We start from the raw sequence: 27,861 nt of genomic DNA on the forward strand, positions 1-27,861 counted from the left end.
GTGCGGGCAGAGATATATCTTGCAGGATTAGATGATACAGTTTAAGTTAGATGATACAGTTTAAGTTAATAGCTAGACGATGCTGAGTTGTTAATGCGCTGCTTATTTGCTTCAAGGAGTAGGTTGCTTAGAAGATGTGTCTTGTTATTTAAGGTTCGCTATTTAAGTGGGCTGTAATTTATATTCCTTTGAGAAGTTCACATGTTATTGTTATGGTCCCGTAATTCTTGTTATTACACATTTAGGTTGTGGGTTGTTGGTTTGAGTTGAGTTTGATTAATTAAAGGCTAAGTGTGATAAGCAAGTAGCTCGTTTAGAGCGGGCTATTACATTATTTACCTACATGACCAATATATGTTAATTGAGTTGGTGGATAACACATCTTATGACTTGGAGATCATATGAGAGCCTCATCAAGTGTGAAATACTTGGGGCTATAATTTGTTCGAAAATATGCTAAATATTTTAGGTAATAATAAGGATAAATTGTTTTTTATACCACCTAAAAATATCGAAAAATTATTTTTTACTACCTAAAAAACTAAAACTTATATTTTACCACATAAAAAAAAAGTGTAACGCTAAAAGCCGCCCCATATTACTCAAACCTGCCCTACTATTTACTCATATACCCTCCTTTATTTACCTCCTCATTCAACATTTACCCTATTTCCTTCCCACCCCAATTCGGACCACCACCAGCCAACACCCCCGTCCACCGCCGCCGCCACGTCGCCAGCAACAAAATGCATAGTAATGTTTACATGGCCGAGTCTAACAACGGAACGTCGAATTGACAAGAGTTGTTTTTTTTTTGTCCGGAAATTTTTTAGAAATTTATGCATTTTTTTAGCTTGTACCATGTACAGGCCTATGAATTTTAAGCTTGTACCATGGTACGCTTATGAGTTTTTAGCTTCAACCATGGTATAGACTTATGCTGTTTAAGCTCGTACCATGGACAGAGCTTAAAATTCAAAAGTCTACGCCATAGTACGAGCTTAAACTGCATAAGTCTATACCATTTTCGAAGCTAAAAATTCATAAGTCTATAAATTCTTTATCCCAGTAGATTAAATCAAATTCAACAAGAAATCAAAACCTTAAATAATATAGAATTATGCATATTAAGCTCACACCATGGCGTAGACTTATGAATTTTAAGCTCCGTCTATGGTACGAGCTTAAACTGCATAAGTCTATACAATGGTCGAAGTTAAAAGCTCATAAATCTAGTCTGTACCATAGTTAAAAAAGCATAAGTTTCTGAAATTTTTTCCGGAAAAAAAAGTCGACGTTCCACCGGTAGACTCGGCCATGTAAACATTACTACGCATTTTTTTGCCGGTAATGTGGTGGAGACGGTGGTGGCGGTGGTGCTTGTCGTCGGTGGTCGACGGAGGTGGTAAGGCAAGAGGGTAAATGAGGATAGTAAATGTTGAATGGGGTAAATAAAGGAGGGTATATGAGTAAAATAGTGAGACGGTTTTTAGTAATATGAGGCGGTAAATAGTAAGCCCCCCAAAAAAATTAAGACTTGTTTTTACCACCCGAAAACAGAAAAATAGATGAAACCTTTATGTGGGACACACTAATTCAATATTCCTCCATTTTTAACACTCCCTCTTCCAATTTCATTTACTCCTTCACCTTTCTCTCTTATTGTTATTCAATTTTGTCAATTTTGTGAATTAGTTGAAGGAAAAATTATGTGAATTAATGGAAAATGAGGAAACAGGGAAAGTGAAGTAAGTTAAATAAATGAAATCATGGAATAAGAGAAAATATCAAATATATTACCCCTATTACTCCCTGCGTCCTGGAATACTTGACCTGTTTTCCTTATCGGGCCGTCCCTTAATACTTGACCTGTTTCTAAAAATGGAAATATTCTAACAATATTATATTATTTCTCACTCCACCCCTATTAACCCACCTACCCCCTACTCCATACAAAAAATAATTAAAAATTCAACCCCTACTCTCCCCAACCCCACCTCTTAACCCACCTCCCACTAACTACATTAAAATAATACTCCACTATTAACTATTACCTATTAAATTAAATAAGTCAATTCAAGTCCTTTAAACTTTGTGCCTGTCAAACCGGGTCGAGTATTCCGGGACGGAGGGAGTAGTAAATAAAACGCTAAGTAGTGGTTCTTGAGTCGATGAGATTGACTCATCTATTCAATGTTTGTAAAGTCTCCAAGAAGATCATGACATTATCTCAAATTTAGACTCGTAATAGTCTTTTTAGAATATACTGTGTAATATTTCATCTAAATTTTCATAATTTAGACTCGTAATAGTCTTTTTAGAGTATGTCCAATCACATAATAATTTCATCTAAATTTTCATTTTCAGGTAATAAAAAGTAAGTTTTAATATTTTTAGATTAAATACAAGTTTTATTTAGTTAGATGGTACTCAGTACAAAAATAATTTTTTAGTTAGTAAAAAATAATTTTTCGAAATGAATTTGACAGAAGAAAAAAAATACTTCGTTGATGATTGCTTCGTCAACACGCATACAGCACCAAGAAAGATGACATGTAGCAGGTGAATGGGGTTTAACAAAGACATACACGTGGCCGTATTTACATGCACTCTCTCAATATTACCACGTCATCATAATAAACTATTTTACTAAATTCCACGTGGCACTCAATTGTATGCGAGGCGCTTATTTTCTTCTTTGAAAACCTTAGTGGCATTCCAGTAATATCTACTTTCTTTCAGAGGCAATTAAATCACCCAAAAAAGAAAAAGATAAATAAAAACTTTCCCAAAAATGCATAGTTTTAATTTCTAAAAATATCAATATTTCAGCTAACTACTCCATAAAACATTTCCATCAAAACAAAAAAAAACTATTCTATAAAACGTGTCCCCACTTTTTTATTTAAATCACTGCCGTTCGTTGTTTTCTCTCTCCAATCGCCTGATGAAGAATCAGGCGGTTCATATTTTTTTTAGTCAATTTCATTTCCAAAAAAAGCACAATTTTTTTATTTTTTATTTCCAAATCTAAACCCCCAATTTACTTTCTCCCTCCTACTTTCATTTTCCCTCTTTCTCTCTCCTATGTGACCCAAAATGAAACCCTAGCTACGTTGTATCTTGAAAAGAAAAAAAATCCCTAATTTCTTGCTAAATTCGTTAAATCAAATTGGGGCTTCCGCCGGAAAAAAGCTTAGATTTAAACCCTAATTCAACAATAACGTTGATCGCTGGAGATTTTATCAAGTGTGAAATGAATTTTAAGGTACGATGTTGTTAATTTTTGTTGTAAAATCTTCGCATGCGGTTGTTTTTGTCTGATTTTTCGTATAATTAGGTTTTTTAAAGGGCTAGATCTCAACTTGGAATTTGTTTGATATTTTTTTTTTTGAAATGTTGATAGTTTAATTTAATTTGATGATGATGGTAATGGTGTTGCATATTTTTGGTGAAAATTTGTGGTCTCAGATCTGATTAGTTTGTACGGACATGAATGGTGGACATGTAGGTTGGGGATTTTGGGTTATAAATAGTAGACTGATTGCATGTTAATGGAAGATAGAGCAGAAAAGGTTCATGGTACTGAAAATGCTGAGAAGTCTATGTCATTGGATGTGCAAAGGGTATATAATCAGAGGCCCTGGGTTTCCGCTGGTAAAAAGCGTGGTTCCGGAAATGGGGGTGGTAGTAGTGGTAGTGGTTTGAAACGTAAGCTTGATCCTGATGATCAAAATGAAACTAGGAAAAAGAGTAAAAAGGAGGTGTTGTTGAGTAGTTTGTCGCCTGGGAAGAAGAATAAGAAGAGTGCCGGGGAAGTTTGTAAGAGTCGCTTGAACTCTGCTTCTGTTGACTCGGGCAAGCCGGAGTCACGGGAGGGTTCGAGAGTGGATGGTGGCAGTGTTAGTTATGGTGGTATTTCTCTTAACTTGAATGGTAATGTTAATATACCCAAGCGCCCTCGAGATTTGGTTCGGAGAAAGAAGGTTGAGGTTGATCTTGTGTCGAAGCAGGGGGGGACATCAAGTAGTAAAGCGAGTTCTGCTGAAAGAGAAGGCAAGTTAAATGGCAATGCAGGTGGTACCTTATTACAAAATGGCATTGCTAATGGGAATTTTGCTCAGAATGGTGAATGTGAGGGTACTTCCAATGGTAGTGTCACAGAAAAGGTGAAAAGAAAAAATAATTCTCATGATCATAAAGAAAACAGGTCTAGCAGTCCTGACTTGCTTTGTAATTTGAAAAGAGATGATTCTCATTCCTCTCTAGGTAATGGAAATTCAGTGACTAGGAAAGCTAGAAGGGATCATAAGAAAAATAAAGATTCCAGAACTAGAAGTCCTGGGTTGACAGTTGAAGCTAAGCCATCATTGGATGAGCCTAGTAGGATCTGTGACGATTCTCTGGATGATGAAGAGAATCTTGAGGCAAATGCAGCGAGGATGCTTTCATCTCGCTTTGATCCAAGCTGCACGGGGTTTTCTACTGGAGGCAAGAGCTCTAAATTGCCTTCTGCAAATGGTCTCTCAGCGTTGATCTCTTCCAGTGCAGATTTGGTTACTGCACATTCTAACTCTAGAGATGAGTCAGATATTGAATCTAGTGATGCTGAAGCCAGGGTTCTACGACCGAGGGAGCAGCAGAAAGGTAAGGGGCTCTCAAGAAAACGACGCCATTTTTATGAAGTCTTTTGTAGGGATTTTGATTCTTATTGGGTACTCAACCGAAGGATTAAGGTGTTCTGGCCATTGGACCAGAGATGGTATTTCGGTCATGTCTTTGATTATGATCTAGAGAAAAAACTTCATCATGTTAAATATGATGATCGTGATGAAGAATGGATTGACCTTCAACACGAGAGGTTCAAGCTCTTACTACTACCAAGTGAGGTGCCTGGAAAAGGTGGGCGAAAAAGATCAAGAGCACATTCAAGGAAGAGGAAGCCTGTTGTTGATACTGCTGATATAAAGGAGAAGGCTAATAGCAGCTGTATGGAGTCTGAGCCTATTATTTCATGGTTGGCTCGAGCTAGTAACCACAAATCACCACCCATAAGGAAAAGAAAGAGAACCTTGCTCGGATCTGCAAATTCTCCATCACCTGCCACCTCTGAAGGGAAATTGGAGCCACGGGGAAGCCTGGAAGTGGGTTTTTCTGGGCGTGATGCTGATGACTTTGCTTGTAGTTCTGGGTTGCCAAACAAATTAGGTGATTCCTCAAGTGAGAGAAAGCCGATTGCAGAGAACATTCTTTCTAATAATGGTAGAGCTCCAATAGTTTATTTTAGGAGGCGGTTCCACAGAAGAGAACAGCCATCTATTTCTCTTGAAGGGGGCTTGTGCCAATCATCAGAGAAGCCTCAAGTATTTGGCAATGCATCTGATTTTGTTGCTGACATGTCACTGTCAGTTGGTGAATGTAGTCACCTTGCCTATAGATTGAGCAATGACGAGCTCATTTGGGACATTGGTTGTTCAGGGTTGCTGAAGCTGATTACTACAGTCACAAGTTTAAAGGTGTTAAACTTTGATATTAGCTTCCCTTTGCCAGTTTTGTTCAGCAACATTGTTGGATGGCAGAACTACACGTTCATGCTTCAACGTGGTACTTTGATCTCCACCTGGCCTCTGGTCAATTTGGAGATACTGTTCGTAGACAATGCTGCCGGTCTGCGGTTTCTCTTGTTTGAAGGTTGCATGAAGCAGGCAGTCTCATTTGTTTTCTTGGTCTTGGCTGTATTTTGTGCATCCGAGCAGAAAGAAAGGCATGATGATCAGCAGCTTCCAGTGACATCAGTCAGGTTCCGGTTTTCTGGCTTGCAGTATCTTGAAAAGCAGCTTGTATTTACACTCTATAACTTCAGTGAGATAACAAATTTCAAGTGGTTGTACCTTGACAGAAAGCTGAAGAAGCACTGTATGCTTTCCAAGCAACTGCCACCATCTGAATGCACTTATGATAACATTAAGTTACTCCGATATGGTTCAAATCAGTGGAAATTGACCAATGTTCCCCGGAAACCCTCTTCAGTGATGGTAAGGACTCTTTTGATCCTTCCTCCTGTTTTAATTTACTCTTTCGTACCATACCAATTTATGTACATTATTTTTTTTGCTCTAGGCTGTGCAAACTTGCATGGCTTACATTAGTTTATGTCATCATGTTTCCGGCTCATACAAATAGCACTAAAAATAGTCGACAGTTGAAGTAAAGAATTGTCAATGTGATTATTTTACAAGTGCTAGTCCTTTTTTATTTTTTTTATACGTTAAACAGAATCCTATTTAAACACTTGCGGGAGGGAGTACATATTAAAAGCATTTTATCAATTACTCCCAACGTATTTATTTAAGGGATACACTTGGCTGGGCACGGGTATTAAGAAGAAGAATTGAATGAAATAAAATAATAAAGCAAGTGGGGTTGGGTAGATATTTTAATCAGTAAACAAGTGGGGATCATGTCATTTTGGGGGGTGGAATGTGGGGTGAGTTTCTGAAATTATTTGTTTAATAGGATGGTGGGTCATAGGGTAAATTAGATGTATTATTTAATTAGATGGTGGGGTTGATAAATTACTAAAAATGGCAAGTGTATCTCTTAAATAAATACAGCCGGAAAAGGCAAGTGTATCCCTTAAATAAATACGGAGGGAGTAATATGGTTTTTATTTGTTTATTTTTTGTTGTAAGTGGTGGTGGGATGGAGTGGGAAATATGAAACAAAATACCAGAATGGTATTAACTATTACCTCTGTTCCTGAAATTTCTTCACGCTTTTTGTTTTAGTTTGTTCATAGAAGTTCTTTACATTCTATTTATTCCATATTGGCATAACATACAACTTATAATATTTTATTATTTGAGTCCACCACAACTTACCCACTCACAATACTTTAATATTAATTTTGGCTCACTTGCATTGTTGGGCAATTTATAGCCACTCATTATCCACTTGTTAACCTCACCTTCACATGCTCATCAAAGTTCCTTAATTAATGTGCAAATAGTAAGCATAAAGATCATCCGGGAACGGAGGTAGTATTAAGCAAAGGGTTTAGTCCCCTCCAAAAACAAAGAAAAGTAAAGGGTTTAGCCTATGACTGACCTGTTTCGATTTCAGTTTGGGTGTTGTATGCCACTTTGTAGGCCTTACTTGAATACTAATGAAGTCTGAGGGAATATACTGATATCAAGAAATAATTTTTCTCCTTTTCTGATTTTTGTTTCCTTCAATTCTTCGATGGCTCAGTTCTTATCTCTGTTAAATGTACGCTTGTACGCCGATGCTTCACAAATTGATGGAGAATTAGAAGAATCCACTGCAGTTTCTAATTTCCCATTGAAAAAAAATCAGTTTTGCATCTTTGAGACTCTTTAGCATTCCCACGTGTTAATAGGTCAACTATTATAGCGTATTTGGTTTTGGGGGGGGGGGGGGGTAAATAGCGGGTGTGCAAATTGAAGACGTAAAGCCTTAATTTCCATGTTTGTTTTATGGGAGTAGGATTTTACCAGGGGTTGGAATTTGACGTACCGTTGTTGTGGTGTGGTGTGTGCGTGTGGGGGGGGGGGGGTTCTTGTTGATAGAACCTGGAATTGGTCTTCCTCTAGTGGAGGATCAAATTGTCCCTAAATTCACAACTATTCTTCTTCTCATCTTCTACCTTCATGCAGTATTCAATAATGGATGCCATGGTTTCTGGCTCTTTCTGATCGCTTATCTCTTCTCCCCTCTCTGTTTACAGTCAATTACATATCTATTTGTCGTACTCCTCCTTTTCAATATTTTTGCACCATGTATTTTTGCACATGAATGTAGGTAGTGGGTAAAAGCAAGAAGACAAAAATACAAACTTACCCATGTGATAGCAATCATTAAACAACAAGTGAAGATGTAAGAGTATATTGGATATTTGTAGTGTAAAACAACTACTTCCTCCATTTTTTATTATTGCACCATCTACATTGGGCACAAGAATTAAGAAAGGAAGTAAAAAGTGAGAGATTGACAAAAATACCCATGTGATTAAGTACAAATTTTTATGTAAAGAACAAGTGGGGTTTGGTCCCCACCACCCATAAGGATAGAAATGTCATTTCATGTAGGTAAACTTACTAAAAAAGGAAATGGTGCAGTTAATATGCAACTTCCGAAAAAGGAAAACGGTGCAATAATAAAAAAAATGGAGGAAGTATTTATTTCCTAAAATGCAAATGATGTAAAACTTCCTTAAAAGGTAAATAGTGCAATAATATTGGAACAGAGGAAGTATAAAACTTCAATTTTTTGCATTTCTGCACTTGGCAAGAGAACAAGGAGGGAGCACTAAATTTTTTCCTAGGTTCATTTTTGTCTTCTTACTTTGGAAGTCTTTTTAGGAAATAGGAACATGTGGTGTGAAGTTACATTTTGGAAAGGTATTTTACTATCTGAAAGTGGGTGACCCTGTGGGGAGGAGCAAGAAAGAGACAACAGGTTGAATTAAGATGAGAGAAGCTATTAGGAGTTAAAGAGGGTATTTTTAGTACTGTTAAATGTGAATACAGTTCTACATTTTACTAGCTTGTCCCAGTTACCTTTCTTATTTCCTTGAATAGGTTAGATCCATCAATTGTAATTGTTTTCTATACCCACCTCAAACAATTGTCTCCGACTTCATAACTACTCTGTACTCACTACTTTATTATTCGTACCTTTTTCTATAGAGCCCCACCAAATACATTTCTCCTAAATCTATGTGCCCATAAGAAACGGGAAAGACTTTGTGGACAGAAGGAGTACATACTAATCCCCTTCCTTCATACCCACTTTTAAATAAACCACTGGATTCATATGATTATAAGAGCCATAGGGATACATTACCTTCACTGAAGGGGAGAGATTGAGAGGTAAAATTCGATTTAGAAATTTGCATCCAAATATCCAATCTACACAAAAATGGTGGAGCTTCTTACCAAAAGTTTGTGAATTGGAAAATAGTACATGAATGATTATTTACCATATTTTCCTTACGGTATGCCATGGGAATGTAAGAAATGAACTGACTGGTGTCTTTAAATTGCAACCATCAAGATTTTCATATTTTTGTCTTTTCCAATTTCAATAATGGATGGGTTGAACATATTTCATTTTTTTTTTTGATAGGTTGAACATATTTCATTTGTGAAAAGTAGATCAGGTGTTTTTGTATGACTATACTGGTTATGCTGGTCTTTCTTCTGTTGTTGCATGTTTTCTTTATGTATTTCCACAAGCTGTGGTATTATGCTTACCTTAACATTTTTTATAGTTCTTGCTATTAACCCGTCCCCTTTCCTTATCTCAGTATAAGAGCTATTGTTTTTTTTTGGGTTGACAAGGCTATGCTGGTTACTTATCTGTTTTAATATGCAAACGAGACTATATTGCTTACTTACTGGTGCCTGTTCTAATATGTGGATCTTGTTATCTAATTAGAATCTAAAGAAAAGATCTAAACAGCGTGGAACAAGATTTTCTTCTAGGCAGACTGCTTGTGTCAAGCTGAGCCGACTAGCTTTTGATAGTGACGAAAAACATGGAAGACCTCCTGCTTTTGCTCTTTCATTTGCTGCTGCACCTTCATTCTTTCTTAATCTGCATTTGAGGCTACTAATGGAGCGCAGCATTCCTTCCTCCAGCTTTAGGGAGCAAGATCCTTTATATTTGATGGATCATCCTGATAACGAGGATGGATTAGTGGGTGTTGACAGGTTTCCAGTTAATGACAATTCTGTGTTGTCTTCACTTACAGTGGGGAGTAATTCACATGTCTTGTCAAATGGTAGAGTTGAGTTAGATTCTTGTCCAAACGTTGATCTTGGGGTCAATAATTTCTCTGTGGATCTTGCTGAAGGAATGGCTGCTAATTCTTCGCACAGCTCTTTGGTTTCTCCAGAGAATGAGGCTGATAGCATGCTTCAGCCGGAAAAAGGGAAAGCTCAGCTAATTGAAAGTAAGCAAAGTCTATTATCATCACAGCCATTAGATGCCAAGCATCTATATACAGTTGACAACAAGGTGAAAGGCGGTCCGCTGAATGGCATGGCCGTTGACATTCAATCATCTGTTTCGGTCGAAAGGAATACTGATGCTGATATTCAAAATATTCAAAACTCTATCGATTTACCTTTGGATACCAATGATGGGATATGCAGTCCAAACCTTAGTGCTTCTCAACTTATGTGGAATAAGAGTAGAATTGGTAATTCATGTTCTTCAGCTTCTGCAAGTCATTCCCCAGGCTGGATTGACAGGAAACAAGACTTTCTCCGCAGTGGTTTTGGCAATGGACCTAAGAAGCCACGAACTCAAGTTTCATATTCTCTGCCATTTGGAGGACAGGATTATAACTCTAAGAACAAATTTCATCAGTCAAAAGGTTTTTCTCATAAACGCATCAGAAGAGCTAGTGAGAAAAAAACATCTGAAGCCTTTGGGACTTCTCAAAAGAATATGGAATTGTGTTCTTGTGAGGCAAATGTTTTGGTTATTGTGGGAGATCGAGGGTGGAGAGAATATGGGGCAAGGATTATGCTTGAGCTTTTTGATCACAATGAGTGGAGGCTTGGTGTTAAAATTTCAGGGGATACCAGATATTCTTACAAAGCGCATCAGTTTGTGCAACCTGGAACAACAAACCGCTACACTCATGCTATGATGTGGAAAGGAGGAAAGGATTGGACTCTGGAATTTCCTGACCGTTCTCAGTGGGCTTTTTTTAAGGAGATGCATGAAGAATGCTATAATAGGAATTTCCGTGCTGCTTCTGTGAAAAATATTCCCATTCCAGGGGTTCGTCTGGTTGAAGAAAATGATGATAATGTACCTGAAGCACCGTATGTTCGACCTTCTCCGAAATACTACCGACAGGTGGAAACTGATATTGACATTGCTATGGATCCATCCCGTGTTTTATATGACATGGACAGTGATGATGAGCGGTGGATCTTGGAACAAAGAGCCTTAGATTTTAATGGAAGCGGCTGTTGGGATGTCTCTGATGAAATGTTTGAGAAGACTATTGATGTACTTGAGAAACTTGCATGTGCTAAACAACGTGATGACTTCAGCTTGGATGAATTGGAGGAGGCAACGACTGAGGTTGGGCCAATAGAAGCAATTAAAATCATTTATAAGCACTGGAGTGAGAAACGACGGAGAAAGGGAATGCCTTTGGTCCGCCATTTACAGGTATATTCTTCTTGGCTGTAACTGTACTGTTAAATGCCCTCTTATGTATTTAATGGAGAATGAACCCTCCCTCGGCCCCAAGAGAATATTCCATTTCTGTGTTCTTGGTAATCATTATGTATGGATGGTTTGAACAGGTAACCTTGCGCTGTTATTTAATGTCACTTTTTAATTTTGCTTGCAAAGAAGCAATAGGTGGTTGTAGGTCTTTCTCTCATTCCGTGTGCTGAAGATAATTTGCTATCTTGTCTGCCTGCTTTTTTATTAATTATTACGAGGGAGAAGGAAGTTCTTCTAAAGCTAGAGAGGGGGAAAATGAAGAGGACTAGAGTTTCTGAGCTAGAGAAGCAATTAGAATTTACTTAATAAAGAATCAAGGAGACGACTAGAGTGCTGAAGTGTGCATATTTTTTCTTCAGTTGTTGCTGGGTGAACCTGTTATATCCTGCACATTTTTCTGGAAAACCTTTAAGGCCTATTGTAGGTGTGAAGTTACTGGAATACGTGAACCATTTCAAGTACATTCTATATAGAGTTGTTGACATAGATCAATGGATGTACAGGGTGATGGGAAAATGTGAAAGGTCTAAATTTGAAATTTATTAGTGAGAGGCTTTCCCAGTTGTCCTCCATGGTGAAGTCTAGTTCTTACCAGTTGAGATTTCTGTGATTGTGATACACATTTGGGAAATCTTTTCTGAAATTTCTCTTGGCTGCGAAGCTGCCTGTTGAGAACTTTAGTCGATTATGAAGTTTTAGAAAAATGCAAAAAAAAAGAGAGCAAGAATCTGAAGCCACGTTCTTTATCCTCTGCTATGCTCTATGTCTAATTGTTTAGGTCTATCCAAGACACTGCTGATATGTTACTCTTGGCTAGAGAATACGTGTTTGTTTTCTCCATACTTACCAGCCTACCCTGCTCTGAAAATTTTGAAATTGCATGTGTTTCCTGTAGCCTCCACTCTGGGAAAAGTATCAGCAGCAAGTAAAAGAATGGGAGCAATTGATGGCAAAGAGTAACCTGGCCCTCACCAGTGGATGCCAAGAAAAACCCTTGACTATTGAGAAACCTCCAATGTTTGCATTCTGTTTGAAACCGCGAGGATTGGAATTGCCGAATAGGGGGACAAAACAGAGGTCACAAAAGAGACTTCCAGTTGGTGCACTGAGCAATGGAATTCCAGGAGACGCTGATGCTTTTCATTCTATGGGTATCATTTACTCGTTCTCTTTCCTTTAATTTAACTAGAACTTGCTATTTTGGCTTTCAAACTGATTTGTTTGATGTGAATATTTTCAGTTGGACGCAGATCAAATGGGTTTGCTTTAGGGGATGACAGATCTGTCTACAGTGCTTATAATCAAGGGCTATCTGACTCTTCTCCTGTCCTCCAGGGATCAACAAGGATGTTCTCTCCCAGGGATTCCGGGACTGGGGGGTACTTTTCATTGAGTAGTGATGGGTATGAGAGAAATCATTACCCGAAACTCTATAGAAACAAGTCCAAGAAGTTGTGCTTCATACCATCCTCTAGTGATCATCAGCCATTTTCTTCCTACAGCCAGAGAACTCCAGGCAAGAGAAGTTCAGTTCAATTATGGAATTCTCCTGAGTGGCCCAGTCAAATGCATTTCCACCCAGATGAGTTTCCCAGGCACAACTTCGAGCAACTGGATCCGTCGGAGCTGGATGAGTTTAGATTGCGAGATGCAGCAAGTGCTGCTCGACATGCCGCCACCGTAGCAAAGATGAAGAGGGAAAATGCTCAAAGAATGCTTTGTAGAGCTGATCTGGCTATGCACAAAGCAGTGGCTGCTATCATGACTGCTGAGGCAGTTAAAGCTTCATGCGGGGAGGAAAATATTGATGCTCAGATGAGTGGGTGAAGCCTTTTCTGATTTGCAGAGCTCTTTTTTCACACGGGATTTCGACTCCCAAATGTATCAGGAGATGTACTTGATGGTTGCGAAAAAGATCTGGCTTTGTTCTCCTGATAACTGGAATTTGTAGATACAGAAGTCCTCTAACGTGCTAAAAGCTGACTCAGTGGGGTGCATGAAACTTCTCTTTTTTCCCAGAGACGCCAGGCTTTTCAGCTCACTAGATTTTTACCGAGGTGGTATCATTGAGTGGTTTGCTGTTAGTTTGCCTGAAAAGTCTGAAACCCCCCTCTTGTTTGAGCAGGTAATGGGTGCATGAAATTTTTGTTGCCGTTGTACAGAAATTTTCTTTTCTTTTCTATTTCTTTCTATAACCTTTAGTTTAGCATTAAAGGAGCGTGCTAAATAATAGAATACACTCCTTGAGATGTTGTTAGAACATCTGATTGGTTTCCATCAGCGGTTGTCTTATTATCCAGAGCACTATATAGGAAAATTATATCCAGAGGATAGAGAATTGTAAGTAAATGCTTCGAAAGTTGAAAAATATATGAGAGGCCAAGTATCCATTGCTTCTCTTTTCATATTCTTCACTTGGCAGGTTATAGTGTTGTGCTGTCTTTCTTCTTTTTTTCTTTCATTTTCTCCTGTTCCTAGTTAATTTCAGAGCAAAAAGTGCTTGTGTCTGTGTGCGTGTGTGAATCACTCCTTGAAACAGACATAGCTGCTCGGATTCCATTTTCCTTTTTTGGGTGGGTGCTTATTTTCCTGTCAGAAAAAGTTGGTTCACTCCATGGAATACATTCAGGTAATGTTAGAATTGCATATCTATTGAACTTCTCATTTTCTCTCTTTTTATCTTGCTTCCAGTTCCGCAGCATTACCTCCACCCCTTTCCTATTTTTTTCCCCCTCAGTGTTTTTTATGTGAAAACAACCGTGTGGATGGTGTGATATGTAGATGCTTTTAATGCTGCTTAAGCCTATTTTTGTTTCAGATATGGCTTGTTGGATGCTGTGTGTTTATGCAGTTTGCGGGGAGAGGAGGGTATGGGGGTGTTTTATGAGATTGAAACTTGAAAGAAATATAGTTCACCTGTTGCTGGAATTTTGGTGCCTTCATAAAACACAAAATGGTTGCAGGAGTTGACTTGGTATAGTGCTCTGTATATTTGATCACCCTGTTTTAGTTCAGGCTGTTTCAGTTGTCTTCTAGGCTGTATAATATAGATCTTTTAAGATTTGTAATCCAATCCCCCTTTCCCCTTCAATTTGCATCCGGTGAGAATGCGTTGGTATGATATGAAAAGGCACCGTTCTTTTTCTGAGCACCTGAACAGCTGGAACAGTCTTATTGTTCTGAAGGTGTTGTCTGTGTGGGCAGCTGAATTTTTCTCATGAGCTTGCTGTGATCACACTCGATTTTGATATTTATTTGGTTGGTTTTGTAGATTTTTGTTCTTTTTGATGTTTCACCATGGTGAAGATATATTGCGTATGGTGTTTCATTTGTCTTTGTTTGTGGTGATGCGATGAACTTTTCTGAAGTATAGTCATGGAATGGGTTGGTGAAGATTTTAGGTTTCTTAGCTTTGTGGATCTTTTGTTCTTCAAGAATTTGGCAGTTGTGTTTCAGTAATAATCTTGTGAAGCCATGGAGTTGTGTTTCTGTATTGCGACCAACTTTTATCAAAATTTATTACCTATGTATGAAAACGACTTTTATTGTTGGGTTTATCTTAATGTACTTTTTTATATTATCAACTTTTTTAACTTTGTTTGTGATATGCTCTGTCTGCTCCGAAATAATGGTTAAAATTTGATTTTTGATGCTATTCACAAATTTCAAAAACATAGTTATGCGAGATCTTGTTTGATTCGTCTGATATGTACTTTAAGAATATGAACTTTTTATAATTTTGACGAAACAATAAAATCGACGGGGGGTACTTTATATTCCATATCTAAGGTATTGATATTTTGGTACAAATTATCCACAAGGAGGGGCCTTGATCAGGCCGGGATCGGAAAATAGTCTGAAATATTTAATTTAACATCATAAAAATTACAAATTTTGCATTTGCAAAACTAAAACCTCCAAAAAGTCATAGTTAGGCTTCGAATTTGGGGATTCTGGTTCGGCATTAAATCTTTGATTTTTGTCAAAATTTTAAAACGTCGTTTACATGCGAAATTCACTCTAAAAACATAAGATTGCGACCATTATTGACAAAACTGCCGAATAATCCTACGAACATGTAACCAAATAATCGCACGAATTTGCAATCAATTACAAACACGAAATTAATCACCCATTTAATTCATTGCAAATTTATGAAATTTAATCCATGTTAACTATAATTTATTATGGAATTAATTAAAGGCTTGTGATACCACTGTTAGGATATGAATAATGCAATAATATAATTCATGCGGAAAAATCATAAAGCCAGAATCCAAATTAAATGCCACATAGTTAATTAGCATAATTTAGGTTACGTACAATGTGATGCGTGCCTTCCCCAGCTGTTCCCGAACCGAACAAGAACATGTTCGGATCCGCCTTAGGTTTAACCAACTAGGATTTTACTTAAGGTTTTATGTATCCGGGTTAGGATATATTATGTTCTACCTTGAACACAATGAGAATAAAGAATATGATTTTCAATGTAATTTATGTATATAATTATGAGGGCCTAGCTTCATATTTATAGGGTAGGAAATAAGGAATTTGAGTCTTACTAGGAATAGAATTACCAACCCTTTTAGGATTGAAATTCTTATTCAATTAGCATTGCAACATTAATTAAACTCTTAATTAAGTCAATTCCAGTAGGACTAGGAATACTTAATCCAAGGTTACTTGGGAATTAAGCAATCGGACCTTTCTTGGAGCCCAAGACGAAACAACCCAACTCAGCCACAACGGGCTACGTTGGTGCGCGTGCCTGCCTATGCCTAGCCACAGCCGCAGCTGGCCGAAGGCCCAGCGCGCTGCGGCCTTGCCTTGGCAGGCCTGCACTGCTTTGCTCGCTGGCTTGGCGCGGCCCATGGAGCTGCTGCCTTGCTCGCTTGCTTGGCGCGGCCCATGGAGCTGCTGCCTTGCTCGCTGGCTTGGCGCGGTCCATTGGCGCTGTTGCCTTGCTCGCTGGCTTGGCGTGGCCCATTGGCCCTGCTGCCTTGCTTGCTTGTCGAGCGATGGGCCGGCTCGCTTGCCGGCTTGTCGCTCGTCGAGCTTCCGTTTCGTTTTCCGATTCCGGAATCCGTTTCCGTTTCAAACAAATATTTACGTTTCCGTTAATATTTCCGATTCCGGAAATAATTTCCTTTTTCGACAACATTTCCGTTTCCGACAATATATATTTCCGATTCCGGCAATATTTCTATTTCTGATAATATTTTCCGATACGAACCATGTTTCCGTTTCCGGCAACATGTACGACTTGGATAATATTTATATTTTCGTCATGAACATATTTCCGTTTTCCGGCAATATCATCATTTCCAGAGTATTCTTTATTTTTCCTTTTGACAATTTCAGCTCCCACTGGAACTGAGATCCGTCGTTTCCGAATGTTCATAAATAGAGTACTTAATGAATAATATATTCACTTAAATACTTGATCCGTCCACGTACTATTTGTGTGACCCTACGGGTTCAGTCAAGAGTAAGTTGTGGATTAATATTATTAATTCCACTTGAATTAAAGCGGCCTCTAGCTAGGCACTCAGTTCACTTGATCTCACTGAATTATTAACTTGTTAATTAATACTGAACTGCATTTATTAGACTTAGCATTAAATGCATACTTGGACCAAGGGCATTATTTCCTTCACTTAAAGGGGCGTTTGGTTCACAAACTGGTATGGGGTTGGAATCAGGAATGATACTAAGGTGGTATGAGGTTGGAACTTGATTCTTAATATCATCTGTATGGTTTGATTTGGGGATGAACTTTTTCCTTTTGTTTGATACATGTAGTAAAGGTTTGAGCTATACCCACCTACCGCCCTAGGTTTCTAAACCTCATTACCTTGGGGGTTTGAGGTATCGGTTTAAATCTCTTAAGGGTCATTTGGTTCACATGGGGGAAAAGGGATTGGAATCAAAAAAGGGTTTGGAAAGGAATGGAAGGAATTCCCTACATTATCACAAGTTGTTTGGTTTGCAAAAACAAAAGGAAACCCATTCTTTGCACCACCCCTTCTCTCAATCTTTTCAGGTTGTCCTGTTTTCCTGTCAACTCCATCGCCACCCCACTCCACCGCCTCCCCACCCACTGCGCCGCCCATTCCAGATTTTTTGCCGCCCTGCGATTCTGGGCCGACCCATTCCTCCGGCCGCTGCTGCCTTGCGCCCTTCCCCTATTTCTATCTCCTCTATTTTTCATCTCTTTTAGATCTAATTTTTGGCGAGATTAGGGTTTGTTTTGGGTAGTTGGGGTCAATTTCGTGGGTTGGATGCTTGGTTTTTGTGTTGGGTAAGATGATTTTGGTGTTATTAGGGTTGTTTTGGTTGTGGTATGGTGGTTTAAGTGGCTGTAGAGTGGTGTTGGGTGGTGGTATGGTGGTTTTATGGTGGTTTCGGTGGCTGTGGAGTGGTGTTGGATGGTGGTTCAGTGATTGTAAGGAGGTTCATCGGGTTTTGGTGGGGGCGGCGCAGATGGTTGGGACATTGGACAAGTGGTGGTATGGTGGTAAAAGATGGTCAAAGTGGTAGTTAAGTTAGTTGGCTGAAGAGGAGTTCGGGGGTTAGGGTGATTCCTTAAGTGGTTCGGGAATCATGGTAGAGAGATGTTGGGGAATCAAGTGGGTAAAGGGAATAATTGAGTTGGTCTAACAAACAACAAGAAAGGGAATGGAGATAGTTGAATACTTTTCCATTTCCTGAAAACCCCTAACCAAACACCCCCTTAAAATTTCCAACCAAACACCCCCTTAAAATTTCCAACCAGCCACTTTGTATGGGTTTAGAATAGAGCTGGCAAAATTTGACCTAACCCACCAACCCAACCCGAACCCAACCCAATAATAAAGGGTTGGGTCAAGATTTTCAACCCGTTTAATTAAATGGGTCAACCCAACCCAACCCGTTTAATTAAATGGGTTGGGTCAGGTTGAAATGTTCGACCCGGAAACAACCCGCCTAACCCGTTTAAGTTCAAGCAAGTATGTAATATAGATCTATTGAATGTTATTTGAAAGATTTTATTTCTCATTTTCCCTTCAACATTGAACAATTATTTGAAGTTTTGATTCATGTCAAATACATATTGAAGTATTATTTTTTGCTATGAGATATACCACAAAAATATCACCTCACAATTCTATAGTCAAGTCAATTTACACTTAAAAGTGGAAAATAAATTTAAACGGGTCAATTTCAGGTCAACCCGTTTATTGTTGGGTTGGGTTGGGTTGAAAATCTCAACCCGTTTAATTAAACAGGTCGGGTTGGGTTGGGAAAATCTCAACCCGTTTATAAATGGGTCGACCTGATTTCGACCCAACCCAACCCATTGCCAGCTCTAGTTTAGAATTAGACAATTCTAAGGGGGCGTTTGGTTCGCAGAGGGTAAAGGAAATGGAATCAACAAAGGGAAAGAAAGAGAATGGGAATGAATCCCTTTGATTTAGAATATTGTTTGGGGGAAAAAAGAGAATGGGAAGAAAGCACGGTAGAAAAAACCAGAGAAAGAAAAAAGGAAGCCAGAGAAGAAGGAGACACCGGCATCGGAGGAGAACCTCCATACGCCGCCGCCTATACTCCCTCGCCGCAGCATCTTCTCCCCGGTAGACATGGCCTCCGCCGCCACATCTCCCCCGCAGACCAAGCCGCCGCCGCCTTCCCCTTCCTTTTCTCATATTTTCATGGTCAAATTTGAGGTTTTAATGGTCTAATTCGACCTTGAAAACACCAGATCTGGAGTTTTTATGGTCGAATTTGACTATTTAAAGCCATGATTAAGAGGTTATGTGGATGAGGCTCGAAGTCGCCATTAATGGTGAAGCTTGAGCGGCGATGGTGAAGCTCGAGCGCGACGGAGGTGGTGGAGTGTCCGGATGATGAAGCCGAATCGGCAACGGAAGGTAGACGTCTGGAGGCGGCGGCGACGGAGGCAGTGGACGGTTTGGTGGCGACGGTGGATGGTCTTGGTCCGAGTTGTGGGTTGAAGTGGGTTAGAGGAGGGAGAGAGGGTGTGGGGGAAGTGAAGGAGGGAATGGAATGGGAAAGTGGGGGGTGGGGAATGAGTGTAAAAGGTTTTGGGGTAAACGCAATAATGAAAATGGGTAAAGAAAATGAAGAAATAGGCATAACAAACAACAACAAAGGAATGATATCCTCCCATTCCCATTTCCATTCCCATTCCCATTCCCATTCCCCTTGATTATTACCCCAACCAAACGCCCCCTATAGTCTACTCTAAACACATACGGAGTACCTTATATCTGAAATCCGTGAACCAAACTCATTTTAGCGTTCGACCCTCAAATCCTTTCTAAAAATAACTGTCTGGCCATCACTGATGTTCTGCTATGGTGCTACCCAAAATGGCTTCTTACACCGCAAATTCGGCGAAGCCTTCACCTTATCTTCATCATCTCCAGATTATTCCACCTCTCAATTTCTCTTCCCCTGGTAAGAACTCTTCAACAAAAAAATCCCTTTTCTCTAATTCTATTTCATGCTAAATTGTTTATTTTTGGTTTAAAACTGACATTATTTTCAATGCTTGGAGATTTTTCCTGTGTTACCCATGTGAATGATTTTGATATTTATGCTGATCATTTTTAAGGGTAGCTAAATTCCGATATTTCATTGAAAATTTGCCTTTTTTTTTTTTTGGGGGATATGATAGTGGGGGAGTTTATACAATATGGGAAAATCCAAGGAAGAGGGCAAGATAGAGAAGATAATTCGTGGATTATTGAAACTCCCAGAAAATCGACGATGCATCAATTGCAACAGCTTGGTAATGCCTTTTCCATTTCTAATTTGTTTGAATTTTTATAATATCACGCGGTAATGGGTGTTATTAATGAGAATTGTTTAATATTTCTACTTTTATCTTGGTGTAAGTAGCACTCATCATTTCCCTTTGAATTTGTAAAACTATTAAGGTGATAGATTGAACGGAAATGAGGTATCTTGGACTTGCAATGGGACCATATTTTTTTAATTTCCAACCATTGAATTGTATTTTTACACATTATTGTACCAAATGTCACAAAGATACTGTATTGATGGTATTTGATGAACAAAAGATGTTAATGTGGTGGTTTTCTTTTGGGAGTTTTCCAAGTTAATGGCCGGGGTTTCTTTGTCTGTTTGGTACTTGGGGTCCCCTTATCTCGCCCCTACCTAAATGAGGTTGTGCCTGCTATGGCCGGTAAAATTGTTAATAATTTATTTTTAATATTCAAATTATGTTCATGTTATTTAATGTTTATTGTTCAACTTCAGTGATGCCATGCCCCAAGCTTTTAGAGGATTCAATGTAAATTTATAGAGTTGGGTTTTAATTGTTCAAGGGGAACTTTTACTTCAATTATACTACCTCCGTTTCAGAAAGTTCTTTACGCTTAGGAAAATGTGTCCAAAGTATAAAAACTTTGACAGTAAATTCTCACCATTATATACATCAAAACGTTACTGGTAAGATCTTGTTAGATTGGTCTCGGTATATATTTTCAGAATATCAAATTTTTATAATTTTTTCATACACGAAATTTGATACATAAGTAGTTAAATATTGCATTGGAGTCCGTGCAAATAGTAACCGTAAAGATCTTTTTGAAACGGAGGTAGTATGCATGAAAGTATTGCCACATGCCCGTACTCGTGTAGAGCTTACAATGCTTTAGGATGGAACTTAGAGAATGCTCATACTGCAAACTGTTGTTTTCTTTCTTCATCGTTCCTGATGCTACAATTGCTATTTTCCTAATTCCTATCAATGAACGGACTCTTGGAGTCGATCTGACCATTATCCCACACCAATCATCTATATGATTGCATGAATGACGATACAATAATTTAATGTTGGCGAATTGGTCTGTTCCTTCAAACAAAAATATGCTGGCGGATCGGTCTGGAATTCCTATCTGAACGTAATTTTTACTGTTGGGACTATAGTTTTCTCTTATAATCTTATACAAGTACTAGTCTTTGACTCGGGCTAAGCTTGGAATATCATTTGTAAGATGTCTTTTTTTGTTTTCTGGGTTGAATTTGCATAATTTAATATATTAAATCTTAATCAAAATCAGTTTAGAATGGTTATCTGAGATTTTTCAGTTTAAGGAAGACGTGCTTTTACAACTCTAGCTCTAGCAAATGACATTTTGCAGAAGAATTTGTTTCCCTTAAAGAGAATACTCATATTTCATAAAAGTCGTAGACTGGAAATTCTTTCAGGAGAGAATAAGAGATTGTCAATTGTCATGCTTGATTACTGTGTTAGTCACAAGTAAATGGTACACCATTAGCTTGTATTTGAAGTGACGCAATATTGTTTCTTTGCCTTGATCCTGAACATATGCCTTATCTTTAACCAGGGACCACAATATGTTTGCACGAATTTCTGGACATATGTGTGTACAAATTGTTGTGGTGTGCAGTAAGTATCTCTACTTCTCCGTGTACTTTTTTCTAACACAAATTGTTGGACCTTTATTGTGCACTTGTCCAGATTGGTTTGGTTTTTTTTCTTTTTCTTTTTTTCCATCAATGAATATCTATTCATCATGGCACCTTAGATATAGAATCATGAGTGGCCTTTTGAATTTATATTTCCAGCCGAGAGTTCACTCATCGTGTGAAATCTGTATCGATGGCCAAATTCTCCATGGAAGAAGTTAGTGCTCTTCAAGCAGGAGGAAATGAGGTGTGTACTTGTATATATTCACATGTTTATATGAAATGGATCTCTCTCAGTGTAAGGTCTATAACCTACTTGTAATTTCTTAGAAAGCAAGGCAGATTTATTTCAAAACATGGAATCCACACCGTGATGTTTTCCCAGAAAATAGGTTAGTGCTTTTATGAGTTTATTATAAAATATGTTAACTGCAGAAAGCAATATTAAACTGTTTTCTGGTACATTTGTTTGGTTGCAGTAATATTCATAAAATTCGTGATTTTATCAAGCATGTCTATGTGGATAGAAAGTTTACTGTTGAGACTCAACCTGCTTTGGTTCAAAGGTCACCCAATGTAAGCAATTGAGCATCGTCTTATTCTATTCCTCCTCGTTTAGGGATAATTTTTTTATTTTCGGAGAATCCAAATCCCGTCTCACACTGTCCACCAGCTTTTTTTCAAATATTGAAGAACATTAATCAATAAGATAAAGTGGCCCACAACAATGATATGCAACTTGTTGGACCATTTGGATTCTGCGCGCAAAATATATTCTGAAATTGATAAAAATTACTGAACTGGCTACATTTTGCAATAGTTTTTTCTTTGAGTTAGAATGTTTTCCCTTGTAACCTATATTCATTAACCACTTAACCAGAGTGGACTGCACGAGCCTTTTGAACACAATGGAGCACATAACGGTGAAAATTCTACTTTCCACGGAAAAACTATTAACAGTTATAGTAGATATTCATACGACGAAGGCAGAAGTCCGCAGTACTCAAAGGAAAACTCAACATATGGCCGTCATCGGGCTATTTCTCCACATTCTGAGGGAGAAAACTCCAGATATAGGGGTTCCAGGGAAGATGCTTCTCATTTTGAATATACAGATGGTCGTTATCAAGTGGATGACACTAGAATTTCCGGGCGGGCTGCCACCCAGATGTTTACCACTGAAGACATTAGGCCCAGAAGGAGGTGTCCTGATCGTCAGCAGAGTAGTGATGTGAAGAATCCTACTGTATATCATGTGAAGGAGATCCTTGGAGAAAACTCTCATGCTTTACGTGTTGCTAATCGGCCTAAATTTGCTGATAGGAGACGTGATAAAGCTACTGCAAATGCTCAAGTGAGTTCTATGATGGGTCTTCAGTTAATTGCATGTTTGTGAAATGCTGCTGATTCTAGTTTCATGTAAAAAGTAGTTCTATGATATGTGCAGCAGGAACGTGATCATCATAAAGATAGGAACAGAAGTGGTGATCATGATGAAACAGCTCATCAAAGAACTGTTTCGGCCTATGCTCAGGTGAGCTATTTTTCGGAACTTTCTGTAAATTGGGTTGAACAACTACCGTATGCAGTTTCTTCAACTTTCAGTTGCTCCTAGGTTACATTGTTGTTCTATATGCCACAGTCATTGTTAAGCTTCAACTAGCAGACATTTTATCTCCAGCAAACTATGTTTTGTATTTATTCAAGAAATCTGGAATCTTTTCCGTGGAGAGGTTTGTCTGCTGCAACTTATCATCAGATCTTAATTAGTTCCTGCTAAATATTCCTGATATCTGATTGAAGGCATATCTTCTTAGTATGGAAAGCTTTATGGCCTTGGTTCGTTGAAGTCTTGATAGTAGATATGGGGGTGGTATGGGTTAGGGTATTTGTTTTTTACCCAAGTTAATACATGATGTTCGGTTTGTTAGAACGCTGCAGAATCTGGCAGTGAATCACTGAAACCCAAAAGTGGAAGTGTTGGATCACTAGATGCCTTTACAGAATTTTCTCCTCAATCTGATCTATCTGTTCAGACTTCAGAGTCTTGATCCACAAACAAATATTGCCTTGAAGCCACCACCAGTGAAGGAAAACGCTTGCCATGCTCTTCCTAGGAACAATTTGGAATTCTTGCTATTTGATTTATTTACTCGTGCCAAAATGGCCCCAAGTGATCAGTCTGAAATCCCCTGTCAGGAAAATGCCGTGTCAAGTCTATCTTCAAGCAATCTATCAGCCGGGCGTCATATATCAGCACCATCCACAAGTGGTAATCATTTTTCTGAACCCCCAACACTTAAACTGCCAATAATGCCTAGTGGCACTGAGGAATGTCCACATGTTGCAGCAGATCAAGCAATAACTGATAAACGTGCTTCATCTTCAGTTGTTGCTGGTACCACATCAAATACTTTATCCACGTCAACTGATGCAGATATTCCAAAAGTGGCTACTTCTCAGATGGTGCCAGTCCTGCCAGATCTACTTGGTGATGATGGTGTGTTTGCTACTGAACAAATTGGCAGAGAGCAGTCTCCAAGTACCCAGGATCTTGGGCATTTGAATAACCTTATTTGGGATACTTGCTCCACTTCTATTCAAACCAGTTGTTTGAATGAAGTTGCAAATAATCAGGTAAACACTTTAATGTACTCAATTCCTGTAACGTGGTGGAGAAAATTGGTAATTTTAGTAGAATTGTCTCTTTTTTTTTGGTAATTGACAAAGGAGCATATTGCTATTGAAAACAAGTAGTCTGTTGAAGACAACTAGTCCAGGGTAACTCTCCAAGTTGGTGTTTTTGCGTGAACAGTTCACTATTCCTTCTCCAAAATGTATACTTCTATGCATGTCTTATGTCTATAGCCACCAATTCCCTGGGGCTCCGGGATTAATCACTCGAAAGAGCCCAATCTATGTAGTACTACTGTAAGAATGAGCTAAAGTTCTATTTCTCTTTCTATCAGGCCTAAAACTTTCAGTCCTCTTAAGTACTATTACCATTACGATAATTACTTGCAATCAGGTTGGTAACTGTGGGCTAAAAAGTGATGAGAAAGAAGGTTAGAGAGGACAAGCTAGGGAAACCTCCCCTGAGGCTCTTACTCCTCCCTGGTTTTGACCCTCAAAACCTCTCTGGACCGTCCCTGGTCCTGATCTGTAAAAATTTGTATGGAAGTTTCAAGATGCACTTTTCAACAATATTTGATGTATGGTGAGCAAATTTGCTCCTAACTTTCCATCTTAGATATGTTTCCCATTGGATAAGGTAGACCGTCTGCTTTCAGATTTATCAGATATGGAAAAATACACGAGTGGTTGCAGTCTTGCTTTATTTCACAAAGGCTGGATATGAATGAACCAGTAACATTTCTTCTATACTTTGCAGCCAACAACTTTATCCCCAGCATCGTCTCAGCCTCCTCAAGGTCCAACCGGAGAAACGCAACTATTAATCGGAGTGCAGCCTTCTCTTGCAGACACAAATGCTGGTGGAAGAAAAGAGCTTCCTGCAGTAAATACTAGTTAAATCTTGTTAAATATTGGTTCCTTTTTGTGAATTCCTCAAAGTAAGAACTTGTCTTCTCTGCAGGACCTTTTTGCTTCTCCTTACCAATTAAGTTCAGTGACAGCCGCAGGGAGGCCAGCCGGTTCGAATTATGGTGCGGGATTTAGCATGCATTATTACCCTCTTCAGATGGTAATTTTTTTGTTTTTTGAATGAACTCTGAAGGAAAGTGTTAATCTTCTCCTTGAGAAATTTCTCCAATATGTTGATGAATAGAACGATTGATTGTAAAGGAAGTTTGATGATATCTTTGAATCCTAAGTGTTTTCAAATTTGCGTTTTCACGCTATCTCTCTGATTTGTAATTCTGGATTTTGTATTTCAGCAAGTACTGCCATCTCAAAATGTGGCCAAGTCAAGCAACCCGTTTGACACGAATGACAACACTGCTCAACCTCATATGTTCAACACGGTATAGTTAAATATTAATTTTTGTGATTCATTGAACTTGACTGAACATTTATTTAATCTTATGTTTGAATTTGAAATCACCTTAATGCTGTCGTATATCACCCTTGTAGTAGTAGAAGTCTAGAAGATGATGTTTATTTGCCTAGCTTGCTACTGTATAGTGGAGCTAGGATGTGTCATTTTGAAAAGAAAAGTAATGTTATCACGCTGTGATACTTGGGAGAACATGAACCAAGTTTGCTCTTTTCCTTCTTTTTTTCCTCTTAGCATGGAAATGGAGTTGATAGGTACATATGAGCATTCCCTGTCATTATTTTGTGCACCCAAAAGCATGTTGTGCTTATGCTTCCGGTGAATGTTCTTTTCTTTACACTTACATGTCTATTTATCATACTTTCATGTCCTATTTTGAACTATGCTCTTGTTATTGTATGTTCTTTTTATACAAACTGTATGTTCTTATATTATAGTATGAACGAAGATGAGATAGGTTTCTTATGAGAGAAATATGAGATATGTTTTTTTTAACTTCAAACCTATGTTCTTTTAGCATAAAATAATTTCTTGTCCAACAAGTCACCCTGTATGAAATGAAATACAAATCAATGCCGTTGTAACCTATGCTTGACGTGATGCAGTTTGCCTCAACGGGATTCCCGCAAGGAGGATCGGGTCACATGTTCATTCCATCAGGCATGTCACATACCTCAAGTTTTGAATCACACCTTTCGGGTTCTGCATCAACTGGTTCACCTATTTATTTGTCTAATGTGCATCATCAATCACCAAATGTTCCAGCTGGTTCTTCACAAAGTATTTGTTTGTACACTGCCAAATTTATCCAACTTATCTCCAAAACAGGCTCGTTTTGCTTATATGTAAATTCAAATGTTTCAGGTGCATATATGGAGCAATCTTCTTTCCAAAACAAGCTGCCAACCAGGTATTCGACGCTCAGTCTTTTTGGCCAAATGTAGGATGGCAGATTTGGTGATTGAATCACAAAAATAATGAACTGACTTTATAGATTAAAACTGCACCTTTTTCTTACTTTTATCTTCTTCTCTTTGTGGATCTGTGGATTTTGATGATTGCGTTTTGACTCGTGAGCACGATAAGCTTAACGCCTGTTTGTATTTTATGTCCTATACAATAGTGTGCTCCTCTCTATTTTCTTCTTTTGGTCAATTAACTCAGTCAGGGAATGACTCCACTTGGTGCTTAATCCCAAATTAAAAGTTTTTGCAAGGTTTTGTTGGTTCAGTACGTATGATTCTGAATTCTGTTGTACAGGCTATGAATTGCTTAACTCTTGTCTGTCTTAGGGGGGAAGAGAGGGTAGGGGGAGGGGGTTAGTCTAATACTCACGAGGCTTTGTTATTCACAATTCAAATTTCACAATTCAATTTATGGAAAGAAGTGGGCAACATTCAGAGGGTATTTGTTTTCGCGGAAAACATTTTCCTGGGAATAATAACTTTAAATTCCACTTCTTTCCTAACCTTAATTTATCATGAGCTTTATCTGCTTTTGCATTCATTTCTTATGTCAATATTATTGTGCAGCATACAAGGAACAAGTGGTTTTGGGAGTGAAGTTGAATCAACAGCATTGTTATATTCAAATCAACAGATTCCATATAGATATCCAGACCAGAGTTCATTTTCTATGGGTGCAGGAAATCCATTTGGGTAAATGATGAGCCGAAAGCATGTCAGATTACAATATTTTCTAATCGCTCAAACCAGAATGCAAGTATGGTTGAAGATTGTGATGTAATTGAATTAATACGTTTCGACTTATTGATGATCAAACCAAGGAATGTAAGCCAGCAAGTGACGGTGGAACGGTTTAACGACGAGCAAGAATCAGCTGTGAAAAATGCGAAAGCAGATATCTGTAAATCCCATTTTGGTTATCTGTTATGTATTTGACATGATACTTATAAGCTTGTACAAATGCTCTTTCTAGTGAATTTTTTAACCTTTAATAAAGCAACAACCTCTTGTTTCTGGTTAATGCGACTCACTGTTTGCCTGTGAAGATTGGCAACTTCAGTTGATTTGAGGAAAAGTTATCTTGCCAGTGTTTCCAAATAAAAAAAGAATGCGGCTAAATGATATCCTGGTCCAGTGGTTAAGTGT

At 38.4% G+C, this 27,861-nt stretch overlaps 2 protein-coding genes across 3 annotated transcripts; both read left to right on the forward strand.

Annotated features, from left to right (window-relative positions):
- Window positions 1-3,007: 3,007 nt before the first annotated feature.
- Window positions 3,008-13,681, forward strand: LOC110801655 (uncharacterized). Of its 2 annotated transcripts, none has more exons than XM_022007037.2 (5): window positions 3,008-3,268; window positions 3,472-6,035; window positions 9,460-11,214; window positions 12,170-12,425; window positions 12,515-13,681. In XM_022007037.2, exons 2-5 carry the CDS (start codon window positions 3,549-3,551, stop codon window positions 13,099-13,101), a joined length of 5,085 nt encoding a protein of 1,694 aa, XP_021862729.1. In that variant the 5' UTR covers window positions 3,008-3,268; window positions 3,472-3,548; the 3' UTR covers window positions 13,102-13,681. The 2 variants fall into 2 exon arrangements, with proteins under 2 accessions (XP_021862729.1, XP_021862730.1); XM_022007038.2 differs by having other exon boundaries at window positions 3,036-3,268; window positions 3,512-6,035.
- Window positions 13,682-19,562: 5,881 nt separating this feature from the next.
- LOC110801654 (uncharacterized) lies at window positions 19,563-27,736 on the forward strand. The gene is made up of 16 exons (XM_022007030.2): window positions 19,563-19,734; window positions 19,955-20,068; window positions 21,654-21,715; window positions 21,895-21,982; window positions 22,066-22,127; window positions 22,215-22,311; window positions 22,616-23,089; window positions 23,183-23,269; window positions 23,935-24,007; window positions 24,086-24,372; window positions 25,127-25,252; window positions 25,331-25,438; window positions 25,632-25,718; window positions 26,356-26,530; window positions 26,615-26,660; window positions 27,283-27,736. The coding sequence occupies exons 2-16, from the start codon at window positions 19,973-19,975 to the stop codon at window positions 27,410-27,412; spliced, it is 1,998 nt and encodes a 665-aa protein (XP_021862722.1). The 5' UTR covers window positions 19,563-19,734; window positions 19,955-19,972; the 3' UTR covers window positions 27,413-27,736.
- The last annotated feature ends 125 nt before the right edge of the window (window positions 27,737-27,861 follow it).

Source organism: Spinacia oleracea, chromosome 1 (assembly GCF_020520425.1).
Source record: "Spinacia oleracea cultivar Varoflay chromosome 1, BTI_SOV_V1, whole genome shotgun sequence".
Taxonomy (NCBI): Eukaryota; Viridiplantae; Streptophyta; class Magnoliopsida; order Caryophyllales; family Amaranthaceae; genus Spinacia; species Spinacia oleracea.